Source organism: Triturus cristatus, chromosome 6 (assembly GCF_964204655.1).
Source record: "Triturus cristatus chromosome 6, aTriCri1.1, whole genome shotgun sequence".
NCBI lineage: Eukaryota > Metazoa > Chordata > Amphibia > Caudata > Salamandridae > Triturus > Triturus cristatus.
The window spans coordinates 710,915,656-710,941,419 of NC_140589.1; the positions used below are offsets into that span (position 1 = coordinate 710,915,656).

The 25,764-nt window shown below is 44.7% G+C and overlaps 1 protein-coding gene across 5 annotated transcripts in view; it reads left to right on the top strand.

Moving 5' to 3' along the window:
* LOC146817752 (uncharacterized) overlaps window positions 1-25,564 on the top strand; it is a 221,216-nt gene extending 195,652 nt beyond the window's left edge. For 3 of the 5 annotated variants that reach the window (XR_014962584.1, XR_014962585.1, XM_085609234.1), the window contains exon 4: window positions 24,526-25,564. Coding sequence is in view for 1 of the 5 variants with exons in the window: in XM_085609234.1 (XP_085465360.1) it covers window positions 24,526-24,565 (40 nt within the window). In the remaining 4 variants the exon portion in view is untranslated. The remainder of the gene's footprint in view (window positions 1-24,525) is intronic. The other 2 variants (XR_014962581.1, XR_014962583.1) reach the window with 1 other exon arrangement.
* The last annotated feature ends 200 nt before the right edge of the window (window positions 25,565-25,764 follow it).

Sequence of the window (25,764 nt, forward strand, 5' to 3'; positions counted from 1 at the left end):
GCGCTGGTTACAGTCGCCCTGGGTCCTCCTGACACTAGGGGCTCCCCTGCACTGGATGGCACATCGGGACAGCCTAGGCTCCCAACCTGGGGCTCCCTTGCGGAACTCTCCAGGCCCTGAGACTTCGGTTGGGGCACCTCGGGACACCTCCCCGTCTCACGCCTTCCTACAGATAGGTCGTGAGGCCCTACAACCCTCTCTCCCTGGGACCTAGCTGGGCTATCTGCCACTTCTCCCACCTCGCTGGGTTGGGAGATCCCTGCACCACCCCCTTCAGGTTCACACCCCAATGCCTCCTCAGACACCCTGGTGATGTCATCCTGGGGTAAATAAACTCCTAGCTCCTGTGGAGCTTCCGGTATGCTGCCACCAGTGTCCTCACTGGACACATTCATCTGGAGGGCACGCAGCTCCAACTCCTTCATCCGAAGCTCGTGCGCCATCCTCCTCTCCTCCATTGCCCATTTCTTATTCTCTCTTTCCTGTTCCAGTTTGGCTAGCTCCCACTTTAACTGCCTCTCCTCCCTCCTGTCCTCATACTCCTTGGGAGACGCGCTCCTACTAGACCCTGTCCTACTACTGGCCCCAGAACGTCTCCCTGGGGGCACATTTTCAGACATATCCACGTTCAAGAGGTCAACCACCTCCTGGGCGCTCTCCTCTTGAGGTGCATCTGGCGCCTCCTGCCCCTCATCCCCTCTCCCTTCTGGGTGGGCTTCTACCCATGCCCTAATGGCGGTGCGGAGTTCCGGTCCTTTGGCCTTCCGCATCCCAGGCACCCCCATCCCCTGCCCGAACTCCCTTAGTTGCTTCACAGTGTACCCCTCGAGGTCAGCTAACCGGAATTCCATTCTAGCAGGTGGGGACCTAGACACTAAGGAGAAAAATTCCTAGGGTATAGGCAACAGTTAACGGCTCACCAGGCTTCTTGCACTCTCAACCTGGACAGTGGAACTAACAATGCAGCAATCAATGTTTTCTGAGCTGTGGAACAAAAAAATGTAGGATAGGCGTTTAATTGTGGCGCCCTTCGCCTCACGGAAGGGTGCTGTATGGTCACAAGTCCCAAGGATCCCACCGCTGCCACCAATGAAGGAACCTGGGGTCACCAGGCCCTAAGGGCGGTAACGTGGCGCGAGCCGGTCGGGCAACCAGAGGGCTATGTGTTAAGCAACCATACACCACACGCTTCTCATGGACTAGGGACACACACAATAAGTGACGCCACACCGTTTAAATTATGCAAATACTTCAAGTTTATCCAAGTATAGCTGGTCAGTTGCAGTTCAGGAAGTAACAAGGCGATACATGCATCATAATACCATCCATCAGTAAATACGGCAATCTTGGCGATACATATGCAGTGCCTAACCTCATTCAGACACCCACGGCAGTTGGCTAAGTGCGGGTGATTATAGCGCTGTGCGCACGAAGTGAGACCTTTCCCTGAACAGGCCGTCTAACACAGCACGATACTCGTAATGGGTGACATCGGGTACCTTAACATGGAGCCTGTGGAACTAAGCGCTCCTCGTACTCGATGGTCCCTAATCCTGTGAAGCAAAGCATATAAAACCAAGCGCTACGCGCAATCATTTACCTGGGAATACATTTGAGCAGGGCATATAACATCACGCGCTACTCGCGATCATTAGCATATAAATACTTTCGAGCAGAGCATATAACATAACACGCTACTCGTGATCCTTAGCATGTAAGTACTTTCAAGCAGAACAGATAACGTAACGCGCTACTCGCGATCATCGGCATGTAAATACCTTCGAGCAGAGCATATCACCTAACACGCTACTCGTGATCATCGGCATGTAAATACTTTCGAGCAGAGCATATAACATAACACGCTACTCGTGATCATCGGCATATAAATACTTCCGAGCATAGAACATAACACGCTACTCGTACTGGACTCCGAGGCCGTTGCAGCGGAGCCGGTGAAGTGAAAGCGCCTCTCGTGAACAATGTTAATCAGTCCTTCGGAAGAGGCTTCCAGGGGGGAGTGCAACAGGACTCGAGGAGCAAGTGTCTACGCTCCGGTGCAGTTCACAAGGCACCGCACTCAGTCTCACTAAAGGGGGACACGGAACGGATCCCTCGGCGGGGTCTCTCCGTCGCGCAGCAGGGGAGGGGACTCCCACGGAGGGGACAACCCGGGCCAAGTGCGGTGGGGTTTCCAGACCAGCAGGGGGTGCACCAGGGGGGATCTCGGCCTCCGGGCTTACCTCCGTCTCGGCGTCAGCAGGCGTCCGTCCTCACGACGATGGGGGAACTCGGCCCCAACCTTGCGCACCTCCTCACACGGCTGCGACGGCAGCGACGGGGCCCCGGGCTTCTCCTGGGCCTCGCGACACAGCAGGGCACTCCTCCAGGCCTCCAGGCCGCGGCGGTGAGCGCGCTGGCTTCGTCGTCGCAGGGGGGGGGGGGGCTCAAATTAAGGATGGGGGTAAAGTGCTCAGCGGAGCACGCTGCCGGGGGTCCCAGACCAGGGCAGGGAGCGCGGGGGTCACAGCGCTAGTACCTGGTCGATCCCCGGTGACTTGGCAATCGGCTTAGTATTTTGTTCAATAGGGTAGCTTGGACACGCAGTCTCAGCTCTGGCATTCAAGGCTTACAGCTCGCTCTTGTCATGCAGTCTCAGTTCTTAAAGTTAGGTTTCAGTTCTCAGTTGACAGATGAAGTCTTTTGGCGCAGATGTATCTGGCGCCCTTAAGGGGTTCTGTTACAGGGGTAGGGATGGAGAGGGCGACTAGGTCCTTCCTAGTCAGGTTGGCAGAGAGTCTCTGGGTCCTCCTACTACTGGGCAAGATCAGTGGGATTCACAGGGCACCTCACTCACTTAAGAGGCAGTACCTAAATCCTGTCACTCTCAGAGGCATAAGTCCCTGGCTAGGCCCTACCGCCTACACTCCTGGTGGATTCTTCCAGCTCTGCTTCACCCCAATGGCCAACTCACCACAAAAGCTTCCCTCCCACTCTTAAGTAGCCCTAGGTCAGGTGACCTCTAGCCAAGGCGGCAAAAGTAAAACCCCACCTCCCTTCTAGAAGGTTCCAGCTTCTTCCAGGAGCTTCCCCACTCTAACTATGGGACAAAAAGGCGGGCTGGTATCGCAACATTGTTGTGGGTCCCAGCCAGCTCCTGGCAGCTAGGGTGCTACTATGAAAAACGACCACCCTGCAGTAGCAGGGGTCTGTGGCAGCCATCTTGGGCGAAGTAAGCACCTGCACCTTAACCTTACAAAAACGAAAAAAATGAGGGAAAAAGGGCCAAGTCCAACACTCCCCCTTCTGATTTGAAGAGTGTTAGAAATGGGATTTCTGGTTGGCTAGGGCTTGCGCCAAAGCCAGGCAGAAACCACCACTCTCGTCAGGGCAAGGAAGTTACACACCAAAGATAACCCCTGTTCACCCCCTTGGTAGCTTGGCACGAGCAGTCAGGGTTATCCCGGAGGCAATGTGTAAAGCGTTTGCGCGCGCACCCAGCAACAACACCCTAGGCCCACCACAAAAGAAACTCCACACAAGGTTATATATAAAAAATAGCCTTTGTATTATACCAAACACATTGGATAATAAATACACACTTTACAATGTGCCACTGGCACGGGCAGAATTTACAGGGGACTATTTACACAAGACAGGGCCACATGGACCACTGTCAGAATTAGCACACATCACCAAATGGTAAGTGTAGAAAGGTAGAACAAATAATAGATGTAGCGCACAACCAGTAACCACTGGTAACAGGTAAGTACCCCCTACGCAACCCTAACTACCTTAGGAAAATATTACGCAGGGAAACAGGAACACGCTAGTAACACTATACTAGGTAACACAACCTCCTAGGTATAAAAATACATCTAGAGGGATACACAAAGCATTGCATAAATCACATTAGGAATGAACCTAGCATCACAGCAATGCACAGGCGCAAAAGTACACAAGTAACAATGATCAGGTACCCTAGGTGAGGGCACAACACAGCAAAACTGTCCCCAGGCCAACTTGGCCTCTCAGGGGCTCAAACGCCCTTTGTTCAGCAGAGTCAGGGCTAGACTGCGCACGCAGTCAAGGCAGAAGCATCAGGGAACAACCTAAACGTTGCAGCTGCCCACTAAGTGCTGGGCAGCTGGGAAAATGAGCGTGGGCACCACGGTGCCTGTCAAATCAAATGTGTCACACGTGGGAGCGCTTTCTGGCTCCTAACAAGTAATGCCTGTGGGAGTCCCTCTGGACTCTAAACAAATAATGCCCGTGGTTGGAGCTTCATAGGCTCTGCCAAATACTGCCCCGACGTTGGAGCCTCTCAGGGGCTCTAGAACAATTGCCCCCTTAATCGTTGGAGTCCCGCTCGGGGGACTCGGTAAGATAAAGTGCCCCCTTCGTTGGAGCCTCACTGGGCTCGTGACACGAACAATGCGGGCCCCGTCGTTGGAGCGCACTAGCGCTCTAAGCAAGCACACAATGCCCCCGTACGTGGGAGCGACCTCACGCTCTAAACAAACACAGGCTGGCCCCGTTCACCAGGCAGGCAAGAGCCCCCACTCACCGGACTCTTCAGGCGCTGCTCGGGCGTCTCCGGTGGAGGCGGGGCTCTCTCCCTTGCCGGCGGCGTTTCTCTTCTCGGCGCGGGGCTTCCCTCGACCCGGAAGTCCCACCCACGGAGTCCCTGCCTTCCGGGTCACGCTGGGTAGCGGCCCGGAGGGAATCCTATGCGCGGCTCGGGCCGCGGTGGTGACTCCTTCACGGCTCAGGTGCGGGATGGGCACCCGCGATGGCACAAGTAAGCGGGGTGGGCTCCCGCAATGAAAACAGGGCAATAAACGATGGAATTAAAACGAATAAGCGGGGTGGGCACCCGTCAACGAACCACCGCAAAAAGCGAGGGAATCCCTACGTCGGGGATTCCCCGACACAGATGATTGCAGCTTCGCGCTGCGGTCGGGAATCGCCGGGCTGCTCCTTATCAGCACAAATAACTAGCACGCTCACCAGGAACAAATGTAGATCGCTCCCCAGGCCCTGCAGCACCCAGTTCCAGGGAGAAAAGGGGAAGCTCTCCTCAGCCAGGCAAAGTCCAGGGAAAGTATTCAGATGCAGGGGGGGCAAAGACTGGGCCCAGGAGCCAGCTCACAGGGCCCTCCAGCAGGGAGGCAGTCCCCAGTGGCGGTCTCTCCTGGCGCCCAGCAGCAGCAGGCCCCCCTCAAGTTAGGATCAGAAGAGAACATTTTGTGTGAGGTCACAGCCCCATTTTATACACAGGTTTACCTTTGTTTCAAGGTGCAGGGGAGGGGCGAACCAGATGCAACTGGTTCTTGAGCACTTTGTTTTGCTCAGCCCCTCTCCTTATTCACAGGACAGGCCAGGGTCATCAGTCGCACCACAGGGGGTGGAGCCAGCATTGTGTGGGGAAAGCCCAGCCCTATTCAGGTCCTAGGTGTACTCCTCCCACCCATCTGGCTGCTGATCTCCCTATTCACCACTGGGTGACTTCCCCTGACTCTGGGGATTCCCTAGCCCGTCACATGACCTCAGCCAGCCATTCGCCAGACAAGGCACACATCTCTCACTGCACACAGAAATGCCTACTTCTAGAAGTGGCACTTCCACACTAGGTACATTGATGCCGCACACATCATCGCGCAGCATTTCATCACACGAGTCTGTACATACCAAACTCGCACCTGCACTCCCAACGCATCAGGAACTACCAGGGACACATACATTCCCCCATGCATTCCTATGGGAGGGCAGGCCAACCTCAAGACACGCACGCACTTTACCCTGGGTCACAGTGGTAAAGTGCGCAGAAGCCAAAAATCACTAACACAAGGTCGCAATAAAAAGCAAAAAGTTTCAGGGGTGAACCTGCCAGAAGGGCCAAGTCCAACAAAGAGCATTAGATATACACACGGCGAAGGAAGGAGTGAGTCTGAAGAGGAACTAAAGCAAAATGCTGCTCTACATACGTGCCAGATAATAGAAGATTTATTAACTATTATGTAAGTTATATCACTAATCTTTTGCATGCTATTCAATCTTTTGAAGAGCCTGGCTTTTGAGCAAGTGTAGCTTCCTGGTTTAGTGAGTCGGGAAAGAGTTTTGGAAAGGTAGGTGAATGGCTGAGTTATTTTGGTGGGAATACTATTCGACTGATCTTAACCCCTCTCATAATAATAATGGTTGGGGCAATAGTTCCGTTTCTCCTGTTGAAATTTCTGTAGATACAGTTGGAAGGTGCACAACTAAAATTGGCAAGAGGTTAAAGAAAAGAAAGATGAAACAGCTAAAATTGAGGTGGAGACTCTGAAAGATCATGTCTATGAGACAATAAAGATGGAAGAGAAAAATTATTGAAAGCAACTGAAAGCGATCGCAATGTCTACAAACTGATACCCCGTTAATTAATTTTTATTAATATGTGTTTTTAGTCATTTTAAGAATAATCAGAGGGAGGAGGTTGCCAACATTTTTTCTGATGCACAATTTTGTGTAAAAAATAAATGATGAATATTAATGATTTTATGATGGAGCCTAAACGCAAATGGTGAAATAATAATTTTGCAGTTAAAACAATGTTAATCTGACATGTAGAAGTGTATTTATTAATATAATTTAGGGCCTGATTTTGATCTTGGCAGATGGGTTACTCAGTCACAATGGTGACGGATATCCTGTTTGGCGAAATATAAATCCCATAGGATATAATGGGATTTCGTTTTCGGCAGACGGGATATCCTTCACCTTTCTGACGGCGTAACCTGTCCGCCAAGATCTAAATCAGTCCCTTAGTTATACCACATTTTCATGAGAAGCCATATTAGTTCAAATGGATGCTGTTCTGATGGTGTTAATTCACTTCTGCTTATTCTCCCTCCCATCTAGTCCCCCTGTGCATCTTTTCTCCCCTATAGTCTTCTCAGAGAACAGCTCTAAAGAAGTAAACAGAAAGCTGGGTGACTGCTTTGACGGTAAGGCTAAGAGACCGACAAATGCCTGAAAGGCATAAGAAGGGCACCCGTACTGATTTATCGCTGAGTATCCAGCATAGTTATTTAATCTATATAAGTTAGACTGAACAGGCATCTCACATTGAAAAAAACATTAGGATAATATATAGAGTGATTTATCCTACAATTGCAAGAGACGGCGTGAACAGAATAAATGTAATCTTCTCGAAAGGGGTAACAAGGAGATAAATAGAAGAATATCTCTTTTTTAGAAAATATCACATCCCAAAACCCTCTCCAACAAGTGTGGCAAATACGAAGGGATCGGTGAAAAACAGATTGCAGAGAGATTTCTGTTGTCAAAAAATATGTTCTTGTTCTGAAGAAGGTGGTGTCTATCAAGCTTCATCCCTCGAAACTCTGCATCGACAAATTTTGAATTTTCATTTTCATGTGATTACTCTGTTACTGTGATGGTGAAAATATGTAGTTAATTTGTACATACTGAATGTGATTTTATTATGTTTTTTACTAAATTGTCTCAAGTGTACTTTTAATGCTGATGGAATACAGTGTACAGCTTTATATGAAATTGTTTGATTTTTAATAAGCGAAAGCTATATATATATGGTAATTGACAAGATCATTTTAATTAATATATTTTTTATATTATAATAAATGAGACTTTTTTATATAACAAGGTTCAGTGTGTGGATATCAGAGTGAATGAAGTATGGTCATGAGAGTGTTGATTCTATTATTATAACATTGAATACGAGAGGGACTCACTTCTGTTTAAAGTGTAATTGACATCAAAACACAAAAAACCTTTTAATTAAAGAAGGGGGGGAACAAGAGCCTAAGGGGTAAACAGGGTAAGCTGGCCTCCAACCAACAATGTGCATCGCTTTTTAAACATCACTCACTCACTTTCTCAGCACGGGCCCCCACTTAGATTTAGAAGTGCCTCCCTGTCTTCAGGCGCAGCCCCGCCCTTTATCAAACGTGGTTTTTAAAGGGCGAGAACAGCCGACGATGAAGCATGACACCTGGTGGTGTGTGAGGCCAGTCCATACATTTTGTGTAATGTCCAACACCACCTAATCATTGGCATAATGTGCCTCTTTATGCATTAGGAATCAGTTTTGCGAACAGGGTAGCTTTTTGTTGTGTGATATAAACTGTAATTGACCCTGTCTCTTTTCGGTTATCAGGACATCTCTCACATGTTTGTGGAGTTCGCAGAGAACAGAACATTGTGACATAATTTTCCTAATGTGCTTGCATGGTGAATTAACTTTTAGTGTTCTGATGTAGCAATAATGTCAAAGGCCTCTTACACTGAAGATCTGCTGCTGAATTAATACTCTTCTACTGCTGTATAGTCTACTGTTTGAAAATATTTCATTTTAGCTAAACTTCCTATGGCAATGTGTTGCTGTGGTTGCTAGAAGCATTCTTAAAAGTGGGATAGTGTTATGAGCTTACGATGTTGCGTAGTTTAATTTGCTTTACCCTGTTTCGGCTATCACTAATCATACCACTGTGAGACTGTAGTTTTGCACATTTAATATGCTGAAAATGTTTACAAGAACTGCCTTGTTTTGGGGTGAGCCAGTGACTTTCTCTTTTCCACTAGAGATGCTGTCTATTTTCTAACTGATTTTGCTGCTCATTTGGGACTTAGCATATTTCTAATAGTTAGATTGACCATGTACTCTGTATTTGAGTCTTCCTGGCAATATTCTGAGAGATTTTGCATTTATTCTGTATGGCTTATTTTTATAGAATTTTGCAATAAAACCCTTCAACTTTACTCAGATCTAGAACTCAGTTATTGAGTGGTCTCAATTACTTATTTGCAACTCTTCTAAACTAATGTTGCGTTTGTTGATGGGGAGGGTCTCATTGCAACCTGAGTTTTTCTTCTCCAAAATCATCAATATTTTAAAAACACTCCCCTCCCAGACCACCCTTCTAGACCCGTTACACCCTCCCACTCGCCCTGACGTCCCTCACCTTGACGCATTTTCTCCAGTATCCACAGAGATATTACTTACTACCCTAAACTCAGTAAAGAGCGGAGCCCCTACAGATCCAGCCCCCATGAACAAACTAAAATTGGTTGCCCCCACAATATCTCCCCTACTCACCAAACTTATTAACGCCTCCCTTACCCAAGGTATTGTTCCTACTAACTGGAAAAGAGCCATAGTCCGTGCCCTCTTGAAGAAACCCCACCTTGACCCCTCTGACCTGGCGAATTTTAGGCCAATCTCTCTCCTTCCAGGCATTAGCAAGGTGGCTGAAAAATTGTTAACCAGCAACTCTCCACCTTCCTAGAGTCCAACAATCTCCTCCGTCACTCCCAGACAGGGTTCAGACCAGGGCAGGGCACCGACACCGCCCTTCTAGCCGTGATCGAAGAAGCAAGAACCATCTTGGATACAGGAGGATCAGTGGCAGTGTTCCTCCTGGACTTAAGTGCTGCCTTCGATACGGTGGACCACACCATCCTTGTCCACCGTCTCTTCAGGGCAGGAGTCACCGGCACCGCACTGGCCTGGCTCAAATCCTTTTTGGTGCACAGGACCTTCGAGGTGGCTGACGGACATGTACACTCCAGAGCACTCCCCCTCCAGTGTGGGGTCCCCCAGGGCTCCTCCCTGAGCCCCACACTTTTCAATGTGTATATGTCCCCCCTTGAAGACATCCGTCACCTTTTGGAATAAAGGTAGTCATGTACGCCGACGACACACAACTAGTCGTCGCCCTAAATCAGTCTGCCCACTGCATGGAGAACCTGGCCTCCTGCCTTCAGAACATATCCAAATGGATGTGTGACTCTTGCCTCAAATTAAACTGAGAGAAGTCTGAGATCTTACTACTTGGTGATCCACGCAAACTCCCCATTTCTCTCTCTTGGCCGCCCTGTATGGGGACCCCCCCCACCCCAAAAAAGGAAATCAAGAGCTTAGGCATTTGGCTGGACCAAGACCTTAACTTCAAAGTCCAAGCAAGGAAAACCGCCGGCACCTGTTTCGGCCTTATGCGGACAGCGAGGAAAATCCTCCCCCTAATCCCCCCTCAGTCCAGAAAGCTCCTAATTCAAGGCCTGATCATCTCAAAACTGGACTACAGAAACGCCCTGTACCTAGGTGCCCCAACCTCAGTCATCAACAGATTGCAGCATGTCCAGAATGCAGCCGCCAGGCTCCTCACTGGGACAAAACCCAGATGCTCTGCGAAACCTGCCCTCAAATCACTACACTGGCTCCCAATCCAGGAACGAATTGCCTTCAAAACCCTCTGCATCACGCACAAAATATTCCACGGTAGAGGCCCACCCATACTGAGACCTCTCATCAAACCCCATCAATCCACTAGGCAGTTGAGGTCAAATACCCTTTCCCTGGCCAGCGTCCCTAGAATAAGAAGAGCACGCTCAGGAGGCCGTCTCTTCGCATTCAACGCCCCTAAGCTATGGAACGCCCTTCCCCTCCCCATTCGAATGGAAACTGACCTGCTGTCCTTCCGTAGGCGATTGAAAACCTGGTTATTCCCTTAAAGGACTTCTCTTCTGTATCTTGACATTCTGGCCATTCCCCCCCTCAACCCCCTCCTGGATCTGGCAGGTCGAGTATTAGCGCTGGGACGCCCCCGGGTAGCTACGCGCTATATAAATCCGATTCAAATTCAAATATAAATTCAAGCTCAGTGTCGGAGTGGAACCACCATAGGTAAATTGTAGGTTTTTACATTTTTGGGGTGTCCTGATTTTTTTGGGTTTAGAGTTCTGATCCTACAAGTGCTACAAAGCCAGGAGTAGTATGGCAAGCTTCCCATGGGCCCCAATGCAAGCAAGGAAAATCTTACTATTGGGGTGCAGTGAGGGCCCTCGTCCCCGTGTCACTGCACTATTGGCTAAGCGCCTGAATGCCACCCTGGTGGCAGACGCGCAGGAACATTTGAGGATCGAATGGTGCTGACGTAACCGGTAGGTAACACATTCATCTCAGTACAAAATCTCTAAATAAATAAACAGATTTGAATGGTAGTGAAAAGGCTTTCGAAATCCACGCAGTGCTGACATCATGCTTGGGAATTCTTCAGTAACAGGTTTGTAACCACAGATAACAGGGGTGAATGAAACGTAAAAGATTCAAGGTTAATTGAAGTTCACAACCAAATAAACACAGCACAGTTATGCGCACTCGTCAGTGGGCCTGAGAATGCCAGCAGCAGCTGCCAGGCCTTTTCGAGCAGCATTCCAGATTCTGTTAGAACATCTGGAAGTTGATATTCTACTTCCAAATGCTCTGAATTCTCAGTTAAACAACATTTACTTTTATGCTTCAGCCAAAAGCCCTAAAAATCTTCCACTCACACAGGACCAGAGGTAAATAAAATAAAAACTTACAGGGAGAGCAACCGCTAAAGAGCAGGAAAGTGACGGTGACATTTTAAAATCCATCTGCGTGTATCCACATCACATTACCTGATGGTCCCTAAACTAGACACTAATATTTGTAATTAGGGTCTCTTGGTATCTTGTGATATCCTTATTAGAGCGCTGTCATTTTTACACTATGATTATTGGGGTGACTTAGATGAACTGCCCTGCTATAATTTGATTATGACATGATTTTTGGTTTCAATATTTACAAACATTCACTAAATGTTCCAGCAGGAGTGACACAGCATAGGTTCCTCTTCTGGAACATGTGTGCACGCCCACTCTTCCCAGTTGGGAAATGAGATAAAGAGAAGATAAAAAGAGTGATGTCAAACAATCCGAAAACATCACAGGTAGTATTTATTACTTGTAATGCACAAGCAAATGCCAGGGGCGCATCTTTTAGGGTAAAGAGTCTGGCTTAAATACCCCCATTCCATGATTAGCAGGGGAGATACTGGGGCTAGAGTTAACGATGCTGGACAGACTCCCCCCACTACCCCCTCAGCCCCTCCCCCCTTACTGTGCCTTCATTGACGATTAACACGAGGGACCTGGCCCCGGGCCCTTCTTTGTATTTGGTTAGCAATTTTGTTTTCCTGCAGGTTTTTTCCACCTGCTTTGAGTAGATGGAAAATGCCAGCAGAGACAATATTCGTTTTACCAGGCGATAACCCCTTATAAGGTGAAACTCTGGAGGGAAAGGGGGGGGCAGCTTAAATCACAGAGCGAGGTATACCACCTCACCGACTTGTAACGAGGGCCAAAGAGAGCACAAGCTATCAATGAAACGATTGTCATGGATGTGGCATCTGGACATGCATGTCTCTAAGAGATACATGGCACTCACGATAACGTAATAGTATTTTTTGGCCAACCCACAGTTTGTACAGACACCTGCCAGGATGGCAGTATCTATGTATAGTAGTGGGACAACCATGATGACCAAACACCCAAGCAGATCGGGCATATAGTTTATATTAATGCCCAAGCCTCATCATGCCGCCTTTGTCAGTAAGTGCGTGACATGTTACAAATTGACAGTACACATGTGCTGTTCCTCACCATCCATGCTTTTAGTGCTTTACTGTAGGCACATGAGTGTGGCACATATTCACCACAGCTGTTGCAAGAAGTTTTAGAAGGACAGAAATAGGCACTTTACATTCTTGCATTTTATTTTTCAATAATAGCAACACTGGGCATTCAGTGGGGTATCTGGAGTACACGCTGTGTAGCTAGCGGGTATTTTTCAAAACAAATGAAAAGAACTATCGATTTATTTAACAAACATAGGAATCTACGTGCACAAAACTGGAATCTTACTCTATAAAGTTCTTTGAATGAGTCATAGAATTGGTGGCGTGCGGTTGTTTAGTTTCAAATTCCCAGTCAAAATTCAATATTCCACCTACTGCAACATACTCATCAGAGGTTCTCCCAGAAAACCACTACTATGTATTTATTTCAGCTTTTTTATTTAGAGCTAGCTAGACCTGAAGGTATTAGAGCGCTTTACAACAGTAAATGTTCCAATCAAAGCTAAGAAGTCTCTAATGAGCATCTGAGTCAGAGCTCTTTAGAACGGTAAATGTTCACAACATAGATGCCAAGTAGGGTAGACATTTATTATAGTGCTAGCTGGACCAGAAGGCATCACATGCCATGCAACAATGTCCACAAGAGGCACTCGAGGGGATCCACAAGAGCCACAGTTGACCCAAGTCCCTAAGGCACTATGGTTCATCTTATCAAGAAAGTCTTCTTCAGCTAAAGGTGACTTAAGCGGACCTGACTCTCATGAATTTGCCAAGTCACCAGAGCAACAGAAGAGCTTTCACATCCTCTATTAATAACGCTTTGCCATGATATACACAAGACAAAGGGCCATGTGTCTGATAGTCCTTTTGAAAAAGGTCATATTTTTAAGTTTAGTTGTTTCTAAGGATACATCATATGCTAAAAAAGGGAAGGCTATCTTTATAACTAATGAAGTTAAAAAAAGAGGGTGAAATATAGGCTTAGTGGGCTTTTGCATCTGCTGCGGAGATTTCTAAGCTGCAATTTCCAGGCACCAATCCTTGCACTGCCTGCCTGTTCCACGGTCCGTGAAACCTCAGGTGGCTAACTCACTAACATGCATTCAAAGGCGATGGTGAGGACCTATGCACAAATCCTACTGTAAACACACACACTTAAACACACTTGGAACTAATCTTTCTGGCTAATCACTTGTCACCCACAGTTTACTGAGTGAAGATCCAGAGAAGGAACATATTTTTGCCTCAGCAGCTTCACCACATAGAACCAGTCTCCAGCTATACTTAGAATCCGCAAACAATGCCTAGGTGGCTCGAACGTTTCACCTCACACCCAATCACATGGCTAGCTCTTGGTGAGTAGAACATTCTTCACAACTACAAAATAACATCAAACATTCTAATTTCATACACAATGATAAACTCACTGTTTTGTCCACTCTTCTTAGCTGTAGTTGTTCCTCCCTATCTCACCCCTGTCTTTCCTCATTGTACCATACATCATGTTATGTCTTTATTGGTAGTTTTGCTTTCTTTCATTTATGGAATGTTTAGCAAAGATTAGAATCTTGAAGTGATTGGTAAAATAAATTATATATGAATAGAAGCACAATAATATTTTCCTTGGTAGTCTTCACGGATCTTCATTATACTTGGATACGCTTTGTTACATTGGCGACGATTTGTGCCCACCATGTCTCAGAGTTTTCAGGTCTACCCATGGTGTGAACTCTTCTGGATTCATGAATCCAGTAGAGCAGAGAGCTGCAGCGAAGGATTCAAGGATATTGTGTGTGCCCATGCACTCTGCAGAGCAATTCAAGAAAATTGTTGACCAAACTGGGAGTAGCTGTGGAACCCGTGGGTCAGGCAAATTTTTCTCCATGTGATGAGTCTTCAATCATCATGCAGCTGTGATGCATAGCATCGTTCAACACGCTAACATCATCACTCAGTGAGTAACTCAACGTCTTCACCTTATTGCGCAGATACAACGCTCAGCATTACCAATGTCATCTATAATGGATACATGGTTTCTTAATCATTAAGTACCTGTCAAGTAAATGTCTCTCAGTAATTAAATTGAAACGCGATGAATTACCACCATATGCCTCAATTTGCTGAGTTTTTCTGCCACTTTCTACAGCTTTTATAGGTTAGAAGCATGGTGCTGGGCATTTTCTTTATAATAATTAAATTTTTAATATATACCAATGTTAATTATTAATATATTCAAATAAATTTGTATTGTCTTGAAAGTACGTTGACTTTTGCCTTTGTTTTGGAATGCCTGCTCTTTATGCTAAATATATTGTTCCTCAGATTCTGGTTTGAAGTTGACCATGCAAGGTGTGTCTGCTGCAGCAGTGTTTTTGTCAGTTCCATGGAATACCAGTTTCTGTTGAAGAAAATGGCACAGAAGTTTTAAACTGTATTTAATTTTATTGTCGGGAAAATAGTGACAATTTACATACATTTGCAGGGCTTTACAGTTGTCTAGAATTAGAAGGAAAACACAATTTCGATCATCTTTCTGAGACAGAAGCTGACACTTCTCACTTTACAATTTAGGTTGAATGCACTGAGGCCATTTGAAGACTTGGTAGGCTCACGTTAATTATTTAGCGATTGTGAGAAGCTGGCTTGGTATATAGTGTACACTTATGTAAGTGGGCACCCTACACCAATCCAGACAATCCTTATGGTGATTTTAGTGGTCTTAGAGAACCTTAGAAACCTCTCTAAGTGGTAGCTGTGGAGAGCAGCCTTCGGGCTTAGTTCAGAAGGAGTGTAAAGCAGCTTGTTTTACCAGAATGTAATCTTATTGGTATGGATTAAGCAAAAAAGAACCACACAGTGTATTTATAAAAATATGTATTTATTACCAAACACTCACTAACACATACAGATATCTCCTAACCGGAGAAATACACAATTCACACAATACTTTTCAATAGAAACAGGTAAGTAGCACCAAATACACAGTGGTCGCCAGGGGGAGACCAAACCATATACTAAAATAGTGGTATGCAAACTACAACTTGGGTCAAGACTATACCCAGAAGATGTAGAAGTGCCAGGGACCCAAGGAACCACCCAAGGTCAGGAACCAGGAACCCCATAGAGGCCATGTGCAGAGTGGGAACACAACACGGGGCTCAATACAAATCAATAAGTAAGTCGCAGTTGCAATTTTAAAGAAGAAGGACCCTTTCCAGTGGACCCTGAAGAAATCCCGTGTAAGACAGAAGATTGGAGAGCCACCCCACCCGTGGATACCCTAGGAACCAGGATACTTACACAAGGGAAGCCGGGGGCATAGGTGTGAAGTGGCGTCGGAAACTGACGTCGAACTCAAGGGAGGACTTCAGGAAGATGCCGCTGCTGGAGAAGGTGAAAGTGTCCGGTGGAACCCATAGGTGGATTCAAGATGAGAAGTACCTACAACCAGAGGGGACAGAGTCTATGCCACTTAGGAGTGACCAGGAGGCACGGACGATGAATGACCATCGATGTCAGGTGCTACAGGAGAGCTGACGGTGACATTGGAGCTGCAGCTGTGTGGGCCAGGCAACGCTGTGGAAGACCAGGAGCCATTCACGAGCTGTCCCACGTCGGATGTTGAGAGTTCTGGGGTAGGTGTCTGTCAGGAGCACCAACAAGCCTTGCCAACCGAAAACAACATGGAAAGCGAAGAAGGTGCAAGGTCAGGACCAGCAAGGTTCAGGTGACTCACCACAAGCAGGGTAGAAGGAGCAGGCCCGAGCAATCAGGAAAGACAACTGAAATCAATGAAGACCTTCAGGAGGACTCACAGGCCGGAGGCGGTGGAGTTGCAAGAGGACCTCCAACAGCTCACCAAAAAGGCAAGCCCACGGTGCAAGTGATATGGTGGGAACAAAGGTCTTGGTCACAGGCGATGCTTGAGGTTGGGACTACTTGAAGCCCAAAGATCTTGGTGGAAGGAACCCAACAAGCCTTTGCAACAACAAGTCGATGTCCTGCACAGGGGTTCGGTTCCTGCGGCTCTGACGAGGGATAATGGCCTCAAGTTTGGTGAGAAGACAGGGCAGGCCTTGATGGATGTGAAAACTACCACCTGTGTTGCTGAGCCTGTGGGAGCCCAGGATCAACAGACCAGTCACCGTAGTTGCGGTGCCTGCAGATGCAGGGAAGTGACTCCTTCACTTCAAGGGAGATTCCTTCAAGTGTCTTGGATGTCCACAGGCCTTGGAAGGTTCATGTATGGAGCACAGGCACGGACGTTGCAGCAGACGAGCAGGGCGACGAGGCCAGAAGCAGCAGGAGTCTTCCTAGCTGCAGTCTTGATGCCCAGAGCGAAGTCAAGCGAAGTCAAGAATGCCCAAACGGTCGAAGCTGAAGTGGTCTCTTGAATTGAATCTTGTCCCACGACGAAACTAGGGACCCACCCTCAAGTAAGCTCTTAAGTACCATAAGGAAAGGGGTGGGACGATTCAAGGTTCCCACCCAGGGTAGGGTCGGACAGTGGGGAGTATACTCCAATGTCCTTTGTCCAGCTTTGCACCAGAGTGGGAGCTAACGGCACCCTGAGCCAGTTTGAAATGGACTATGTGAGAAGGGCATCAAATGTGCCCTTCAAACAGACTGAGTGGTGCTGGCCAGTGCCCCCACCCTGTTCCAATACACTAAACCCTGTCTGGGAGGTGGTCACACCTCCCTGTGACAAGATAACTATTGTTATGCCTTCCCCTGCTTGTGCCTGGCTAGGCAGCAAAAGGGCAGAATCGTGTCTCTGGCTGGCAGCATCCATGTTGTGCTGTCCGGGTCTGGAAGACTGGTACCAGGAGCGCCAAAGGCCTCCCAGAGGAGCTTTACAGTGCATGGAATCATACCTCGCACACAGTTTATGGTGTGGGGATATGATTCCAACATGTTTGATACCAAACATGACAGGGTTAGTTATATCTGGTTTATAGATGGTCCTCGCGTAATGACGCATGGCCACTCTATGTATCGTAATGGCTGATGCACTTACATCCCAGGAGAATGGACTTGAAAGGTTGTAGTGGTGTCCTGCTCATGCAGGGGCACCCTCACACTTAGAACCTGCACCCTGCCTTCAGGATTGAAAGGCCTGTTTTAGGGGTGACTTATAGGTTTTAAGTGCAGTGACCTTAGATATAGGGAAACCTATATCTTTTGTTAGTGGTGCTAGCACCAGCTTACACATGCTGCAATGGCAGGCCTGTAGTTGCAGTTTGAGTGGTCTTCCATGGGTGGCATAATACATGCTTCAGCCCATGGGGGACCCCTGGTGTACCTATGACCTGGATACCTCAGTACCATATACTAGGGACTGATAATGTCACACCAGTATCCAATCTGGGATGTACCTAAGTACTTACCATCACCAATTTAGGGAAGAAAGCACAGAGACTGGGGTCCTGATCAGCAGGATCCTAGTCAGAAACAGCATAGCACCAGGCAAGAAGTGGGGGTAACCATAAAAGCAGATCCTACTTTCCTATAGCGATCATTATTAACAAAGCCTCGAGCTTAATCTGTAGTCGTGGGAGAGTTGATGTAGGACCCCAGATATAGCTAAGACTTGAGGTTGACTAGAAAAAACAGCTCATGTAAAAAATGGGAGGGAGTTAACCCTGTGGGATTTCTTGTCAAGGTTCTTCAGGACAATTTTAAGCAGGTAAATATTTGTCTTGATAAATATGCAGCAGATGAGGACATTAAGTAGGCTTTCTCAGAGATTGCAAATTATTTTAAGGCGGGGCTCACCAGGCCCATGACCAACAGATCATCAAAAATTGAGGGCAGGTTTGTACATAATTATTCCAAACTGCATGAATGCCTATGAAAGGCTCTCAAAAATGCAAATAGATCACACATAGAAATTCCAGCATGTAGAAAGAACTATAAATCTGCCCCTGCTTTAAGAAAGAGAGTAATAAAATCAGAAACCTGAGAAGACCTAGAAGCAGCCATCCTGAATAATGATATCACTGCTTTTTTGGCATAAAAATAATCAACCATATTTTAAGTAGTCAGGAGATTTCACACTGGAAGTGGATATTCAAGCTCAGGAGTGGGTGACATATTAGTAATATTTACTCAGCTACTAACGTATGAGAGGATAAGGACAATATGTTTTGGGTAGATCTACACCCCTGTCCTGACCACAGAAGCTAGCTCTTCAACTGACTTTTTCACTTTCGGATGTAAACATGGCATTCAGGAAAAGCATGAATGGTAAAGCCCCCAGACCTGACTGAGTCCCTCTGGAAATCAAACCTCGAGTTGTGTAACCTCATACTCACCTATGTTGTGGGGAAAGTTAGTAATATTCCTATGTGCTCACAATCGATCATTGTACCCATCTTTAAAAAAGGAAACCAGAATGACCCTAGTTGTTACTGCTCCATCCCTCTCCTTGACTCACTTGCGAAGGTACTGGGGTGTATACCCTTCCCAAGATTAGAGGAATGGGCATTGGAAAAGAAGATACTCGCTAATATATAGTATGGGTTTCAGAGAGAAATGGGATGGTGGGACAATGTCCCAATTTGTCCCTATTGGTCTGCAAATTTCGTTGTTATTAAAAAAGGTTCCATATCGTTTGAGTTCATGGGTCTGTTCAGTGCATTCAACTGTCAGTCTCACAGTAAGCTCTGGTATTTAATGGAGAGCATGGGTGTGGACAGATCCATCACTAAGCTAAATAGGAACACCTACCAGGGCTGAATGGACAGAGTGAGATTCGGCATTGCAGGAAAATATACAGAGGATTTCAAGGTAAAAAGAGGAATTAGGCAGGGCTTGGTCCTTGCCCCTTTCCTCTTCACCCTCTACATAAACTATCTTCAGGGGTTGTTGGTGAAGAGGTGCAGGGACATGCCCCACATTGGAAAACAACCGTTGCCCGCTATACTTTATGCAGACGATGCAGTGCATTTGGAGCGCACCCTTGATAGCCCTGCAATTGCGGTTGGATTATTTTCCCTGATTCATGGACCTCAAAGCTAATCTGTCGAAGACATTAATCATGACTTGTAGGATGAATGCATCTACCCTCCCTTAAATTATATCTGAAAAAAATGCTACTTAAAAATACCACCAATTTCTCTCAATTGGGAGTTAATTTTATTGAGAAGGGCAGTTGGGCGCATCAAACTAATTATTGGAATGATCAGTTTTCAAAAGCAACACATTTACTCTGGATTTGCATCAAAATTAGGTTCTAAATCATTAAAGCATATGTCAAACAGGTACCTGGCACAATGTATCTCAGTAGCTACGTATGAGTCTTGCATTTGGGGGCATGTGAAAGCCCCAGTTTTACACATTTCTGAAAATTTGCCTAAGGAGACTTGTATTACTGCCAGAGAATACACCATTCAATGTATGCTACAGTTAATATCTTGAAGATTTAATTAAAACCCGCTCACTATTACTATGGCACATGGTTTGGCCCAATGAGGAGTCTAAATTCAATAAATCCATTATATTGTATTATATAGATTTAGATCTTCCAAATTTCCTGGTTGAAGTATATTAAAGCACCAATTTATTTGCCAACCACTCAACCCTGGCTGGGATAGGAAAGTCTGCACTTAAGAACATGTGTTTGCAGCAGTTATGGGTAGGAGAGCATTATCAAAGACAAACTTATAAGCCTATATCTTAATTTACCTCCTTTACCAGGCTTACAACCATAACTGGTCTATGTTCATGATTCTTAGCGGAGATTTCTGTTGGTAAAGTTTAGACTTAAGTTAGTATTTTGTTTGGCTACATTTTCCCAAACGTTTGGATTGGTCAAGATCATTAGGCCCTTGTCCTTGCGATAAATCTCCTACCCAAAGTACACTACATCTCATGTTGTTTTGCACTTTGTATGAGTAACTGAGAGCTACTCTTTTGAGCCCTTATTGAAGAAACATCAGTTCAGAGTAACATCAGTTCAGAAACTGCTCTCCTACTGTGTGCATTCTTAATCAGCTAGATTCAGCCTAATATGAGTTGCCAGTTAGTGATAACTTAAAAAAATGCTTTACTTACTGTCATGCTTTCCGGTGAAAAATGCATCATGTGTGATATCTGAGTAGTATTGTTCACTGTGAGTTTTATTTGTAAATACATAACACATTTTATTGTGTACTTTTATGGTTTTAACAAGATGAAACTGAATAACATTACGATAGATTATGATGATGAATGACTTGGTAGATATATTTTACACAGGAACCTCGCTTACTTTTAGAGGCACAGTTTTTACACAAGTAGCCAATTTATTCATGAATCCATCAATAACTATCTTGCAGTTACATACTGCAACATACACATGCCTAATATATATAATACAGGTGTTAGTTTTAACTTGTGAGTTCGAAGGGTTAGTTGACCAATATCTACTGGATCAAATAGTTTGGTGATGGTTTAACAAAAAAGCTCAATAATACATTTTGTGCAGCAGAAATCCCACTTTATTTGAAACTGAAATTACTAAAGGCACACCATTCTACAGAAGCTTCTAGAGAAGTTAAAAAGAAGAAATTGGAAATGGTTCATGGTCTGTGGGGCTAATAGCAAGTACCCACTAGACAGTTCCAGGCAAGAGTGAAAAGGGGTATTTTAACTATAACTGTAATTTGTATTTATACAGCGCTTACTACCGCTGATGAGGCGTTGAAGCGCTTTTCAGCGAGTAGCCCGCTACTCGGATTTATTTGGGAGAACATATTAGTAAGATTAGATTTGGGATGATTCAAAGAAAGGATGGAGCAGGGAAGAGTCTAGAAAGGGCTATTAGGGAGATCACAGTAGTAAAATGAGGTTTGGGAAAAGTCAAAGGAGGGATACTTTAGGGAAGAGTCTAGGAAGTGTTGTTTTAGCGATCATAGTAGTAAAATGAGGTTTGGGGTGAGGCAAAGAGGGGTAGAAGGGCAAAGAGTCTAGAAAGAGTTATTTGGGAGATAATCGTAATAGAATGAGGTTTGCGGTGAGTCATGGTGCGATAGAGGAGAGAAGAGTAAAGAAAGGGTCTCAGCGAGATCATAATAGTAGGATGAGGTTTCGGATGAGTCAGAGACTGGAGGTAGAGGCTATATTTAGAGAGGTATAGGATGAGATATAGAGTAGTGCATTGGAGGGAGTTAAAGGTCTTTTTTTCTTTCTTTCTACAGTAGAAGCGAAGTAATAAATATATCGATATTAGAAAGGCTATACATCTATAAGAAAAATAATAAAGAGATATAAGATTGTATTGTATAAAGTTCTATATGTGCATTAAGGGTGGTTGGAGTTGGCGAAGTACCACTTCGTGGAATTCCACGGAGTTGCTAAAAACTCAGTGGAATTACTGGACTTACCTTGTCACGCTGGTGCTTCTGTGCCCCGCTTGGGCTGTTCTCCTGGCTTTCTCCTCTTTCCACTCCAGGCTCGCCTGTCTCCCCAGGCAAAACGAAACACCTATGCTCAATGTCACTCTTGTTAAAAGAGTGACGTTGAGCGTCTGGGGAGTTGGACGAGCCTGGAGTAGAGAGGACTGGAGACAGCCAGGATGAGGAGGACAGCGGAGTATTGTGCCCGGGGTTAATGTGCATGTATGGATAGATAGTTAGAAATTCAGACTTTCAACTGCTGCTGTACATAGAGCTAATTTATATGTGTATTTTTATAATATATATATATATTTTTATCATTTTGTATATTTATTTTATTTTGATATTTTCCTCAATGATTTCAATAGTGATGCACTTATAGATACAATTGTTATGAAATGTACATATTCTGATAGATAAATAAAATAAACAAAGATCCAGAAGGAATTAATCAAATAACTTTTATGAAAGCTATGCAGTGACCTATATACATGTTAAGAATAAATAATGTGTGTGTGTGTGTGTGTGTGTGTATATATATATGTATATATAAACATATAAATATATATATATATATATTTAAGATGTCGCCACTTGCCTGTAGATCCAAAAACTGTATCTAAAAACTGCATTTTACGCATGCGTATACTTTTACAATGAATTTTTGCCTAAATTACCAACATATCTTTGGTATTTCCATAGGCTGAAGTATATGATAATGCTTACAGGCTGTTTCGTTTTTTAGAAATGTTAATCACAGCACTGAGCACTTTATTAACATAATTTGCACATTCCAATTTCCCCCATGAAGAAACAAAATGTCATGAGCAATACGTATTCCAAAATGAAACAAACATTGTGCATGAAAAAATGATAAATCAGTTTAAAATTGGCGATGTGTTTTTTATATCAAACCATGAGCAGTCTAAAGCTTTAATATGCTTTTATCAATCATTGTTCATGCTCGATATACAAAATTGTATAAGTATGTTGTTCATGTCTATCATTTTGCCGATCACGTGGGGTTTGTTCAATTTGCACGGTCACTTTAAAAGCACACTGAAAAAGTGTCTCTATGTCAAGTGAACAAGGCTCGTGAGAGCTGAAATGCGTATTGACGACAATGGAGGAATAAATATATCTCAAGCACCTACTTTGGGTCTGTGTTATATATATATTTCCCAAAGTTGCACCAGCAAGATAAAGCCGCACTCCAGCCACAGGTCAAGAAACACCCTTTATTTTCACAGTAGTAGGCAGCTTCTCATTTCGTCTGTTTGTCCCCCAGCTTGACGCGTTTCAAGGATGCTTTTCCTCTTCATATGAAGCCTTTGGTTTGAACCAATCGTTTCCGTGCATTCTCCCATCTACCATTGCGCCCAGGAATTCATTCATGAATAAGAACGATCGCAACATACACCTTACAGGGGACATCAGTGATAGTAAGGTTGAGTATCTAGATGTCAAAGTGGAGATTAGACAAAACAAAATACACACTTCCCTATTTCGCAAAACCACTGCTGGGAACAGCATCCTACATGCCCTTAGCAGCCACCCAGAAACCCTTAAGTGGAGTATCCCCTATGGGGAGCTGCTGAGGGCGAAAAGAAACTGTAGCAGTGAAGTTGCATTTGACAAAGAAAGTGCAGAGATGATTGAAAGGTTCAGATTGAGAGGTTATCCTACTTGGGTCCTCAAAAAAGCAATTGACAGAGTAGCAGGCATTGAAAGGAAGGATACTCTGATGGAAAAAACATCCAACTCAGAAGACACCATGGATGTAGACACTAGGATGATCCTTACTTTCAACTCTGAATCAGATAGCATCAAACGGATTTTAGCACAAAATTGGAATACACTCAAAAATGATGGGAGTATAGGTAACACCATCAAGGATAGACCCAATATTACCTATAGAAGGGGTAGGAACCTTAGAGATCAGCTTGTACACAGTGACATCACTCAGATACAGGTCAGAAGTATACAGAATCTCAGAGGATTCTTCCCGTGTGGACATTGTAAAGCGTGTTCGGCTAGCACTTTCCGCAAAGAATATACTAGTGGTCCAAATCAGAGAGAATTCACTCAATTTTTAACATGCAGCACCACGTTTGTTATATATGCCATAGAATGTCCCTGTGGTCTGTACTACATTGGCAGTACCACTCTTATGGCTAAAAAGAGAATTCTTGAACATAAGTGAGCAATTACTACCAAAGATCCCAAGTATCCGGTGGCTCGCCATTTTCAAGAAAGACATTTTTCCAACTCCTCGTTACTCAAATATTTTATTTTTGAACAGATCCGGACGGATCATAGAGGAGGGAATAGAACACTTAGACTCAGGCAAAAAGAGTCTAGGTACATCATAGACTTACACACTAGAGCCCCAGGTGGCATGAATCAGGATGAGGAACTTTCGATACACCTCAAAAAAGAGTAGATCTTATCTCGTATCATGAGACTCTGTATTTTCTTTTGTTCTGTTCCATGTTTTCCTTCTCTAGTTTCTTGCATTCTTTATTGTCTTTCAGGACGATGGATTTCCGGCTACAGCAAAGTGACCATAGGCGATGTTATGTATTGAGGAGCCTCCTCCATCCATGTAATGAGTGCATTAGGAACTGTGTTTTTAACAATTTTGTCATTTCAAATTGTAACGTTATTTTATTTTGTTTCTTTTGCAGGAGAGAAGGAAGGTACCTAACCACTACACGGGTTGCCTAACCTTTTCTTCGACTTCACTTTTTGATATCACTATTTTGGATATATTTGGTGACTCTGATGTACACGATGTTATCACGGACAGTTCGTATTAATTATACTTTTCGGAGGGTAGCAAGAATATACTCTCTTTTTTTCAAGTACAATTTTACCACTTGGACTATTGAATTAATCAAAGATAACAGATAGAAGATTATGGTGCACTAAGCACGACACAGTCTGATGAATTTTCAGATGCTTTGTCTGATATTCTTTGAAAGTATTACCAAGCAAGAGTTTGCGAACATGCCTACTGCATAATATTGCCGTTATACTAAGTGGGTGTTGATAACTTACTGTCACTACAAGGCTGAGAGACGCAACGATCTAGCATTTGCTTAGTCAATATATGTTTTAAAATGTACTTTTTCTCTCAGCACTCCCGAATAAATTCAGAGAGAACAGCACCATAATGCTCTTTGTCATTCATACGAAGACGAGCACTGTGCCTCTATACTTTCTTTCTTTCAATTTCTTACTGCATGTATAGCTTTACTTGTGCTTATTTTTCCATTTAACACGCACTAGGCTGAGATAAACATAACGAGTAGAGAGTTATAATTAATGAGTCCAATATGGCTGTGTCATTTTCTTTTCCCTCCTGGCTTCTCCATGTGAAGTAAACATTTAGTTACTTTATTTTGTCATGAGAAATTAATCACGTATACTTTTTGTGATTTTTACATTATCTTCATTATGCTAGGACATAATATACGCAACGCTGTATATGATTTATGTACTAACATTGATTTGACGTTTTGTACACTAGTAACGAACGGTATTGACACTTCCAATATGGCCGCCAAGATGTTTACAGACAGTGTCCTTTCTTTATGTCTCATGACTATGAAGCAATGTCCGTGATTACTTAATGTATGTTTTGAGTCAGTGCACCATATTCACGTGAGCAAGGCTGCAGAAGCAGTTGAAACACGTCGTGTGGAATAAAACCTAGTCGCATCGATTTGTGAGAGCGTGTTTCATTGACTGAGAGCGTACTTACTTTGGATTTTTGCATATATATATATATATATCCACAGAGTAAGAAGCTCCTTCCGGAACTGCTGGGACCCAAGAGAGGTGGCGCACGCGCCGGCGGAGCACGCCGGTAAAGATAATATCCACACGAAAAGCAAGTTGAGTGGTGCGCTCTCAGTAAGAAA